The sequence below is a fragment of the Amia ocellicauda genome, chromosome 10 (genome assembly GCF_036373705.1).
Source record: "Amia ocellicauda isolate fAmiCal2 chromosome 10, fAmiCal2.hap1, whole genome shotgun sequence".
Classification (NCBI taxonomy): Eukaryota; Metazoa; Chordata; class Actinopteri; order Amiiformes; family Amiidae; genus Amia; species Amia ocellicauda.
In genome coordinates, this window is record NC_089859.1 from 17,669,714 (window position 1) to 17,681,811 (window position 12,098).

General features: G+C 41.0%; 1 protein-coding gene across 2 annotated transcripts; it reads left to right on the forward strand.

Annotated features, from left to right (window-relative positions):
- Positions 1-1,820: 1,820 nt before the first annotated feature.
- On the forward strand, positions 1,821-10,975 carry glod5 (glyoxalase domain containing 5). 2 transcript variants are annotated; one of them, XM_066715336.1, is made up of 4 exons: positions 1,821-1,965; positions 4,535-4,696; positions 9,013-9,168; positions 10,235-10,975. In XM_066715336.1, the coding sequence occupies exons 1-4, from the start codon at positions 1,909-1,911 to the stop codon at positions 10,379-10,381; spliced, it is 522 nt and encodes a 173-aa protein (XP_066571433.1). In that variant the 5' UTR covers positions 1,821-1,908; the 3' UTR covers positions 10,382-10,975. The 2 variants fall into 2 exon arrangements, with proteins under 2 accessions (XP_066571433.1, XP_066571434.1); XM_066715337.1 differs by having other exon boundaries at positions 4,538-4,696.
- The last annotated feature ends 1,123 nt before the right edge of the window (positions 10,976-12,098 follow it).

Here is a 12,098-nt window from a genome sequence, read left to right on the forward strand (position 1 = left end):
CAGTATGTACAGTGTATTCGCATGACGAGTGTAGCAGTATGTACAGTGTATTCACATGACGAGTGTAGCAGTATGTACAGTGTATTCACATGAGTGTAGCAGTATGTACAGTGTATTCACATGACGAGTGTAGCAGTATGTAGTGTATTCGCATGACGAGTGTAGCAGTATGTACAGTGTATTCGCATGAGTGTAGCAGTATGTACAGTGTATTCGCATGACGAGTGTAGCAGTATGTACAGTGTATTCACATGAGTGTAGCAGTATGTACAGTGTATTCGCATGACGAGTGTAGCAGTATGTACAGTGTATTCGCATGACGAGTGTAGCAGTATGTACAGTGTATTCACATGAGTGTAGCAGTATGTACAGTGTATTCACATGACGAGTGTAGCAGTATGTACAGTGTATTCACATGAGTGTAGCAGTATGTACAGTGTATTCACATGACGAGTGTAGCAGTATGTACAGTGTATTCACATGAGTGTAGCAGTATGTACAGTGTATTCACATGACGAGTGTAGCAGTATGTACAGTGTATTCACATGAGTGTAGCAGTATGTACAGTGTATTCACATGAGTGTAGCAGTATCTACAGTGTATTCACATGAGTGTAGCAGTATGTACAGTGTATTCACATGACGAGTGTAGCAGTATGTACAGTGTATTCACATGACGAGTGTAGCAGTATGTACAGTGTATTCACATGAGTGTAGCAGTATGTACAGTGTATTCACATGACGAGTGTAGCAGTATGTACAGTGTATTCACATGAGTGTAGCAGTATGTACAGTGTATTCACATGACGAGTGTAGCAGTATGTACAGTGTATTCACATGAGTGTAGCAGTATGTACAGTGTATTCGCATGACGAGTGTAGCAGTATGTACAGTGTATTCACATGACGAGTGTAGCAGTATGTACAGTGTATTCACATGAGTGTAGCAGTATGTACAGTGTATTCGCATGACGAGTGTAGCAGTATGTACAGTGTATTCGCATGACGAGTGTAGCAGTATGTACAGTGTATTCACATGACGAGTGTAGCAGTATGTAGTGTATTCGCATGACGAGTGTAGCAGTATGTACAGTGTATTCACATGACGAGTGTAGCAGTATGTACAGTGTATTCACATGAGTGTAGCAGTATGTACAGTGTATTCGCATGACGAGTGTAGCAGTATGTACAGTGTATTCGCATGACGAGTGTAGCAGTATGTACAGTGTATTCACATGAGTGTAGCAGTATGTACAGTGTATTCACATGACGAGTGTAGCAGTATGTACAGTGTATTCACATGAGTGTAGCAGTATGTACAGTGTATTCACATGACGAGTGTAGCAGTATGTACAGTGTATTCACATGAGTGTAGCAGTATGTACAGTGTATTCGCATGACGAGTGTAGCAGTATGTACAGTGTATTCACATGAGTGTAGCAGTATGTACAGTGTATTCGCATGACGAGTGTAGCAGTATGTACAGTGTATTCACATGAGTGTAGCAGTATGTACAGTGTATTCACATGAGTGTAGCAGTATGTACAGTGTATTCGCATGACGAGTGTAGCAGTATGTACAGTGTATTCGCATGACGAGTGTAGCAGTATGTAGTGTATTCGCATGACGAGTGTAGCAGTATGTACAGTGTATTCGCATGACGAGTGTAGCAGTATGTAGTGTATTCGCATGACGAGTGTAGCAGTATGTACAGTGTATTCGCATGACGAGTGTAGCAGTATGTACAGTGTATTCACATGACTTATTGAGCTGGCTGCTGATTAAGCCCCACAGGTAGAAAAGGGCGGCGCAGGGTGGGACTGAATGAGGTGTTTGTTCGTTGGCTGTGATTGACATTCATTCTCTGGTGTTTTAAGTTCAGTATTTGTTTCAATGGCTTTTCAACGGTAATGGCATTCTTCGGCAATTTGAGTTGTCTGGCGATACGATGGACAGGAGTTTATAAGGTAAAGGTATTTCATGCTTCAACTGTATTGTTACTTCCCTGCTAACACACAACGTGTGTTAGCTGAGTTGTCAGTCCTGTACTAAAATAAAACATAAAAACCACCGCAGTAGGTAACGTCAGTTTCTGTTAATATATTATGGGACAGATTACTTTACACTGACCTAAATTATCGAATTAAATCAATCACAATACCACTGAGCTTTTAAATAATTAATAGTCTCGTTTAAACGTTTAACTTCGTGGGAGGCGTCCAAGTTAGTAGGTTGTCAGTAATAAAAAAGCAGAGCTGTCTGATTACGGGACAGACTAAAAACAATGACTAAGCGGAATATCTGACTGTAATGCGGAAAACAGAAGGAACAGAACTGCCTTAATTCTACGTGGCATTGATTCAACAAGGTGCTGAAAGCATTCTTTAGAAATGTTGGCCCATATTGATAGGATAGCATCTTGCAGTTGATGGAGATTTGTGGGATGCACATCCAGGGCACGAAGCTCCCGATCCACCACATCCCAAAGATGCTCTATTGGGTTGAGATCTGGTGACTGTGGGGGCCAGTTTAGTACAGTGAACTCATTGTCATGTTCAAGAAACCAATTTGAAATGATTGGACCTTTGTGACATGGTGCATTATCCTGCTGGAAGTAGCCATCAGAGGATGGGTACATGGTGGTCATAAAGGGATGGACATGGTCAGAAACAATGCTCAGGTAGGCCGTGGCATTTAAACGATGCCCAATTGGCACTAAGGGGCCTAAAGTGTGCCAAGAAAACATCCCCCACACCATTACACCACCACCACCAGCCTGCACAGTGGTAACAAGGCATGATGGATCCATGTTCTCATTCTGTTTACGCCAAATTCTGACTCTACCATCTGAATGTCTCAACAGAAATCGAGACTCATCAGACCAGGCAACATTTTTCCAGTCTTCAACTGTCCAATTTTGGTGAGCTTGTGCAAATTGTAGCCTCTTTTTCCTATTTGTAGTGGAGATGAGTGGTACCCGGTGGGGTCTTCTGCTGTTGTAGCCCATCCGCCTCAAGGTTGTACGTGTTGTGGCTTCACAAATGCTTTGCTGCATACCTCGGTTGTAACGAGTGGTTATTTCAGTCAAAGTTGCTCTTCTATCAGCTTGAATCAGTCGGCCCATTCTCCTCTGACCTCTAGCATCAACAAGGCATTTTCGCCCACAGGACTGCCGCATACTGGATGTTTTTCCCTTTACACACCATTCTTTGTAAACCCTAGAAATGGTTGTGTGTGAAAATCCCAGTAACTGAGCAGATTGTGAAATACTCAGACCGGCCCGTCTGGCACCAACAACCATGCCACGCTCAAAATTGCTTAAATCACCTTTCGTTCCCATTCAGACATTCAGTTTGGAGTTCAGGAGATTGTCTTGACCAGGACCACACCCCTAAATGCATTGAAGCAACTGCCATGTGATTGATTGGTTAGATAATTGCATTAATGAGAAATTGAACAGGTGTTCCTAATAATCCTTTAGGTGAGTGTATATTCCGTCAATCCTATTTATGCTATGTTTTCAGTATTCCTGCCCTGTCATTCCATAGAAAGCAGCTGTCATTCCACTTTTATATTTTAAAGAAAGTGTATTGAGGATCGTATGATTCCTGTGTGGGACGTTGAGATCTAGAACGTCCTTCTGTTTTCCGCATTGTAGCCCATGGGCATTCCTCAGTCTGTCGTTTCAGTCTGTCTCTGACTGGGACGTTACCGCAGCTTCTCAATAAACGCTGCTTACATTCCGCGTCCCAAACCGCACACCTGCTCCCTCGTCCCCCTGGTGTTGTAATACATTGGCCATGTTCTTGTGATGCCCATTCTGCAGTTCCTTACAAAGTTTCAATGATACACTTTTTTTTTTTTTTTTTTTTTTAATGGAGGCTGCATAGGGCCTTGCTAGACCCAAGCTTAACTATGTGTAAGGAGTCCAAAAGATACCTGTCCTCTGATTGGCTCAGAGTCTTAGCCATATACCCCAAAGAGGCCCAGGAGTTAGGTTTCCTATTGCCATATTGATATATTTTGTAAATCATAGAACCTTATTTTGGCAAATTCATATACCTTCCTAACTGAGAAAAAGTTTTATGTTTTACGATACAGGCCTGTGCTCACCAAAGTACGACAGATAACGCATACATGCTGGAGAGCTAAGGGGATGGGGGCATGGGGGAAATCAAAATCAACAACATGAGTGCTAGCAATGCAAAACAAGTATGACAAAAATATTATAAATGCAATTGTACAGGAGAGCTGAGCGGAATAAACAACTAAATTACAGGTACAGTCTGAAATGATGGGTCTTGAGTAATAGGAGGAGGAGGGTGGTCAGGGACTCGGCTGTCTTGACTTCAATGGGAAGGTCTTTCCACCACTTGGATGAAAAAGGACTGGGCTTTGGAGGAAGGGGATACTAAGGATCCTCTAATCCAGAGGTGCCCTGAAGTTTCCTTACATTGCCTTGTAGATGCCCATGTTTATAAAAATAAGCAGAAAAAGTCCTGCTTCAAAGTATGCGTATGTTTTTCCTTTTCTCAGCAGCTAGTGCGCAGTGGACTCCCTGCAGTCCGATTCTGCAGCTCCAGCCCGAAGCCAGTCCGGATCTGCAGTCTGGACCACTTGGTTCTGACGGTGCGCAGCGTGCCTGAGTCCCTGGCTTTCTACTCCTCTGTGCTGGGCATGGAGGTCATCACCTTCCAGGTACAGGCCTCAGCTGCTGCACTTTGTACTGCACACACCACTTTACACCCTGCCTACTGCACACATCACTGTAAACCCTGCTTACTGCACACACTGCCCACACTACTGTACACCTTGCCTACTGTACACACTGCCTATTGCTAGGGTTGCACAATTTTGGAAATATTCATAGGTGGAAACTTTCTATGTGAATTAACAGAAATAAAATGAAAATGTAGGGGTTGTTTGCATAGGCTGTATTTACCATGTCATATGCAGACAGAATCATAAACCTTTTACCTTATCATAAGCAGATATAATTGCAAACCCTTCTAACAGAAATAATTAAAAAAAAACAATTTAGTTATGAGTTATACCTTTTCAACATAAATCTGTAAAATGATAGTAGCCTAAAGCAAAGTGTGTTTATATAAAGCTGATTATTTAACAATCGACATTGAAGGCAGTGACCATATTTTACCAGAAATGACTGCCAATGATAAAATATATATATATATATATACACACACACACACAGACCTGCTCAAATTTGTTGGTACCCTTACAGCTCATTAAAATAATGCTTAATTCCTCCTGAAAAGTGATGAAATAAAAGCTATTGCATCATGTATACTTGCATGCCTTTGGTATGTCATAAAATAAAGCAAAGAAGCTGTGAAAAGAGATAAATTATTGCTCATTCTACAAAGACATTCTACCTGGTCACATTTGTTGGTACCCCTTAGAAAAGATAATAAATAATAGGATTATAGTGATATTCCAAACTAATTAGTTTATTTAATTAGTATCACACATGTCTCCAATCTTGTAATCAGTCATTCAGCCTATTTAAATTGAGGAAAGTAGTCACTATGCCGTTTGGTATCATTGTGTGCGTCACACTGAACATGGACCAGAGAAAGCAAAGGAGAGAGAGCTGTCTGAGGAGATCAGAAAGAAAATAATAGAAAAGCATGGTAAGGGTAAAGGCTACAAGACCATCTCCAAGCAGCTTGATGTTCCTGTGACAACAGTTGCAAATATTATTAAGTTCAAGGTCCATGGAACTGAGACAACCTCCCTGGGCGTGGCCGCAAGAAGAAAATCGACCCCAGATTGAACAGAAGGATAGTGTGAATGGCAGAAAAAGAACAAGGATAACTGCCAAAGAGATACAAGCTGAACTCTGAGGTGAAAGTACGTCAGTTTCTGATCGTACCATCTTTTGCTTTTTGAGCGACAATGGCCTCCAAGGAAGAAGACCCAGGAGGACTCCACTTTTGAAAGAAAACCTAAAAAAGCCAGACTGGAATTTGCAAAAATGCATATTGACAAGCCACAATCCTTCTGGGAGAGTGTCCTCTGGAGCTTTTTGGCAAGTCACATCAGCTCTATGTTCACAGAGAAAAAAATGAAGCTTTCAAAGAAAAGAACACCCATACCTACAGTGAAACATGGAGGAGGCTCGGTTATGTTTCGGGGCTGCTTTGCTGCGCCTGGCACAGGGTGCCTTGAATCTGTGCAGAGCACAATGAAATCTCAGTCAAAGTATTTATTTATCAAGTGCACCGAATAACATGCATCATTTTGAACATTTAAACTCTTGTGACATGGCACGCAACATCTTTGTAGAAATTAAAAGCAAAAATAATAACAGAAAATACAAAATATACCTAACAATAATGACTAAAAACTTCAAATAATGTAGAAATTGGAATATGGACAGTATGAATAAATATAAGTGTTATAGTGCCTATAAATAAATACATTAAAATGTGCTAATGTACATGAATATACATAGAAAGTGACTGGAGCATATGAAGTGTTCATGTGATCAATAGATCAGTGTTGCTGGTTGAGGAGCCTTATGCTCCGGTAACGTCTACCAGATGGCAGCAGTGTGAACAGGCCATAGTCTTTTATGATGTTCCGTGCTTTCCTAAGGCATCGTGTATAGTAGATGCCTTGCACAGAAGGGAGATGGCAGCCGATGATGCGCTCTGCTGACTTCACCACCCTCTGGAGGGCCTTGCAGTCAGCAGCGGAGCAGCTGCCGTACCAGGCAGTAATGCAGTCTGAGAGGATGCTCTTAATGGTGCACCTGTAAAAGTTGGTTAAAGTTTTTGCAGACATGCCTTACTTCTTGAGTCTCCTCGGGAAGTATAGGCGCTTTTGGGCAGTTTTTACCGCTGAGTCTGCTTGCCTGGACCAGGTGAGGTCATCTTTGATGAACACACAGAGGAACTTGAAGTCTACTTGAAGACTCTCTCTACTTCAGCTCCAGCGATATGTATAGGGTCGTGATCCCCCCTCTGCCGCTTCCTGAAGTCTACATAGAACAAAGCCAGGTTGTCTGTACAGAAACAAACAAAAATAGTGACAAGACTATCAAGGCATTCTGGAGCAAAACATACTGCCCAGTGTCAGAAAGCTCTGTCTCAGTCGCAGGTCAGGTGTCCTACAACAGGATAATGACCCAAAATGCACAGCTAAAAGCACCCAAGAATGGATAAGAACAAAACATTGGACTGTTTTGAAGTGGCCTTCCATGAGTACTGATCTGAATCCTACTGAACATCTATGGAAAGAGCTGAAACTTGCAGTCTGGAGAAGGCACCCATCAAACCTGAGACGGCTGGGGCAGTTTGCTCAGGAAGAGTGGACCAAACTACCTGTTAACAGGTGCAGAAGTCTCATTGAGAGCTACAGAAAACGTTTGATTGCAGTGATTGCCTCTAAAGGTTGTGCAACAAAATATTAGTTTGAGGGTCCAATCATTTTTGTCCATGCCATTTTCATTTGTTTTATTATTGAAAATAATCAAAAGCAAAGTCTGATTTCTGTTAAATATGGAATAAACAATGGTGGATGCCAATTACTTTTGTCAGTTTCAAGTTATTTCAGAGGAAATTGTGCATTTTTCGTTTTTTGTGGAGGGGTTTAAGGCTTCCAAGCTATATCTGTAGGTTTCAGATTTTGGCATGCCTTTGTAGGTAGAGAGCTTGAAAAGCTGAAAGTGTGCATTTTTCTGTTAATGGATTGTAGTTTAAAGCATGATGTTATAGGTTGCCCTAAATCACCAATTTCTTAATACTGTGAACACATCAGTTATTAATGATTTAAGCAACTACTATTTGCTAATTTACTGAAATATCATATAAAATATAAAATATATTCACCCCAGTAATGTAATCAAAATATACCTGAAAGCATGTAGTCCTTGGCTCAGACAGTGCAGTAGTGTAGCTCAATAGCACTGCATTAGTGTGCAAGAGTGTGAGAATCAGCTGCACATGTGATGGAAGAGTGCACTGTGCATGTAGAGCAGGGGTTCCAAAGTGTGGCCCGGGGGCCAAATGTGGTCCTCAAGAAAGTTTGGTATGACCCCCCAAAGCCAACCTTCAACCACCCCTTTTCTGAAGCTTTTCTATATTTTTACACTTTATGACAGTTTGTTATAAATTGCACATGTAATTTGTGGGGAAATAATAAAGCAACATTTAATGTTAATAAATGTACCCTAACAGAAATGTATAGGAAATAAAATTGATGGTTCATTTTCTACTGCACCCCCCTATGCCATGCAACCTCTGGAAATTGGCCCTCCATCACCTGACATTGGGAACCCATGATGTAGAGGGTTGCAATTCTACTGGATTCACATTTAATGAGGATATTTTAACCAAAACATGCTACAAGGCCCAGAATTGCCTTGTGTATTCCCCACAAAAAAGTTCACTATTTTAAGCTAACATTTTCTGATGAAATTGGGGAAAATTCCAGGGCTTAATTTCCCATTTAAATTTTCCAGACTCTTTGCAATCCTACCTACTGCACACAATGTACTCAAGTTTTTACACATATTTAAGAATATAGTATTATTGTTGTTTAATTTCAAATTAGTATGGTTTAATTTATTCATTATTATCCTAGGATTAAATATTGTTAGATCTTCTGTTAGCCTTATCTCAACCCACACACTCGTGGAAGAACTGTGTTCTCTTTTTATAATGTTATAGTGCAAATTAGCTTTTTGTGTATATTAACCAAATGGTGTTTTAGACTTAAACCCATATACCACTTTCGAAAATGTATTCCTTGGCCACATTTCCTGTATTATGACCTCAGTGTTGAGTGTTTTGGTGTATAATCCAGTGGTATGGAGCCTGTGGTAAATTGTACATCTTCTGGGGTTTTGTCTATATTAAGGTTTCATTTTTTGGATTACACATGTGTACATTTCAGAATTGCATGAGATAATATCTTTGCTAAGTCTCAGTCAGACATGTCTCCCCTCTTGACTTCTCTATCCCTCTGTCTGTGGTGCTGCTGTGCAGGGTGACAGGAAGGCGCTGCTGTTTGGCAGTCAGAAGCTCAACCTGCACCAGGCAGGGCAGGAGTGGGACCCCAAGGCCCTGTGCCCCACACCTGGCTCTGTCGACCTTTGCCTTGTGTCCGACACCCCACTGGCCACAGTTGAGCAGCACCTCCAGGTGAGGGCATTCCTGATCTTGCTGCCACCTGCAATTTTGTGTGTGTGTAGTATTTATTGCTTTGTTTTTTTATTAGTACAGTATGTAGAGGCTGTATGTGAAAAATGCATCAAAACATTACATCAAGGTCGCCCTTATGTCTACCCTCCCCTCTCTTTTATTATACATCTGCTGTTTACTGTATGTTGTTCTTATCAAACACAGTAAAAATGACATTTCTGCATGTGTTTCGTAACTCATTGAAAGTGATCAATTTCCTCATACGGTCTCCTTGCTGGTAAATGACGTCTCAACCTAACTTGGATATTTGGAACAGTGAAGGGAGCTGTGTATTAAAATATAATTTTATGCAATGGCTTTAATAACGTAGTTGTTCCTAACAGTTTTGTTTTCCACCCTCATGGGTGATTGTAGGCATCAAAAGGCATTCAGACCTTACTGCCTTACTCAGTTTCAGACTAGGTTTAAAAGCACACATGCACTCATTGTAATGTTTTGTTAGCCATGCAGACCACATTTTACTTTTTGTGTGTGTGTGTGTGTACCATGCTTGCAGTTCAATACCTTTATGCATTGAAATGGATACTGTATTGTGAGTGTTTATACAATTGATGATGCTATACATTGAATTTATACTTTATAATTAGTACATTTAATGCTAGTCAATTATATTAAGTAGGATTTATCTGTTGATAATTTACGCTTGGACCGGTAAAACGTAGGTCACATTCTAGTAGCACAGAGAGATTTCTGCAGTTTTCTTAGCTTATACATACATATATATGTTTTTTTATGTTTGCCTTCACTTTTCACTTACGTTTATGTTTGCCTTCACTTTTCTAAAACTTGAATGCTTTATTTAGATTTATTACTTTTTCAATTTGTGAACCCTCACCTCACCATGTCTTCACTGTAAATAAACTGCACTTTAATACCATATTTTTGTCATGGTTTTCTATTGCCACTTTTAAATCCTGCCTGGACCTCCTCCAACTTCAATATCTGTAAACTGCATTTTGTCAGTATTGTGATGTACTGTGACCTCACTGTGTGTCTGTGCCTGCAGGCCTGTGGGGTGGCAGTGGAGGAGGGTCCGGTGGCCAGGACGGGCGCAGTGGGGCCCATCACCTCTCTGTACTTCCGGGACCCAGACGGTAACCTGATCGAGGTGTCAAACTACCCCAGCCCACCTGAAAGGAAGGATGGGGCATAAGGCCTCTGGATCCCCCAAATCTATAAATGCTATAGTGAATTTCAATACCAGCTGTACCTATTCATTCTACACTTAGCATTAACCTCTTACTTAATTCCCAAGTCCACCGCTAGATTGCACCCCGGTCCCAGTTTTCATTCTGTTCTCCTTGTCTTTTCCTCATTATTGAATCATTACCTTCACCTGTCTCATGTTTCTCTGCCCATCAACTCAGTGTATTTAAACCCCATCCAGCCATACCTTTATTGTGAAGTTTTCTCTGCCTCTTGCAACATCACTGAGCCTGCTTACCTTTGAATATTCTGACCACTAGTGTTTCCTGACCATTGCCTGTTCTTCGATACAACGTTTTCTGGATTCCCTTTGATGTTCTGTCTGCTCAATCAACCAACCCTACGTTTGATGTATTGATCGCTCTGCCTTGTTTTGCCTGCATTGATCTGTTCACCAGTATTTGACCTACACCTGTTATTGACCTGCCATTTCCCCGGCAGATCCTGCAACATGATTATTACAGTTTAGCTATATATTTCTAAAATGTTATCAATCATTCATGCTATAATACTTCAATAAATTAGCTTTTATAGTTCCTCATTGATGGTGCCCTTGATGTCTTTATGCACTTGACCTGCATGTCAAGAGACTGTCCTGGAGCAAGGTAGAATGTCACTAATAGAAACTCTACAACACTTGGGCCCAATGTCAATTAAATCCTTCTCCAAGCTTCGGAACCCTTCCCCTTCCACAACATTAAACTGCCAAAGACATCAGGCACACATTTTGAGAACTGAGTTGGCTATGGCCCATTATTTGGTTTGCTGGGGAGCACCTTTCTTGTCCAAACTCCACAGAATGAGGCGGTACAGTATTTTTTGCCTGTTATGGCAACTTGTCCCTATATCAATTTAAAATTTAAGCACAGTTTTGCAACTACGGCTTTGCATCCACAAATATCCACTTAAATGACTCAAAAACACTACTTTTCCCCTGTATTGCTTTATATGTCACCCTGTCACTTTTAAGAAACACAAGCTTTTGTAACGTATCTTTACCTCCACCATTCTTTAGAGTAGCACACACATAACCTTCACTTTGACAGTTTTTAAATAAGCCCCATTCACACTGAAATGCCAGCAAAATGCATGGACGTTCCTATTGCACCCCCATTCACACTAGCTTTGAATGCCAGCAAATTGCAAGCATGTACCCATTCACACAGAAAATGGAATACAGGCATTAGCCTTGGGAATGAGACGCTACAGAAGCCCATGGATTTGGGTGAGGAGACAAAAGACCATTATTCTGGACGTGTTTGTAAACGTTCAATAATTTCCCTGTTCTGCTAGATTCCTTTCATTGTGTTTACTGGGCTTTTGGATCTGACCAGGGTGCCGGTTTGGTTCGGACTTACTACCAAAAACAGAGAAAAGCAAACGATACATCAATCTAGGATGTGTTTTCATGCTATGACCAGGTCATCAGGCTGTATGGTTGTGTGTTTTTGCTTTGGTCACTGGACCCAGTGGTCGCAGCTCATTTGAATAAGTGAACTCAGTAGGAGACTCAGCTCTTGGTTCATGGTCGTGTAACGAAAAGCATTGTGTGGGGTCTTGACATATACTACAGCAAAGTTAAATCAACTACAATAAATTAGAAAAGAAGCATTACATTACATTGTGTGTATATGTATGTCTACAAGTCTGTGTGTTCAAATTTT

Excerpts from the sequence above, each read along its gene's own strand:
- glod5 (XM_066715336.1), top strand. The coding sequence starts at position 1,909 with ATGGCATTCTTCGGCAATTTGAGTTGTCTGGCGATACGATGGACAGGA. Across the intron at positions 4,697-9,012 it reads TGGAGGTCATCACCTTCCAG|GGTGACAGGAAGGCGCTGCT; the intron begins GTACAGGCCTCA and ends GCTGCTGTGCAG. Across the intron at positions 9,169-10,234 it reads CAGTTGAGCAGCACCTCCAG|GCCTGTGGGGTGGCAGTGGA; the intron begins GTGAGGGCATTC and ends CTGTGCCTGCAG.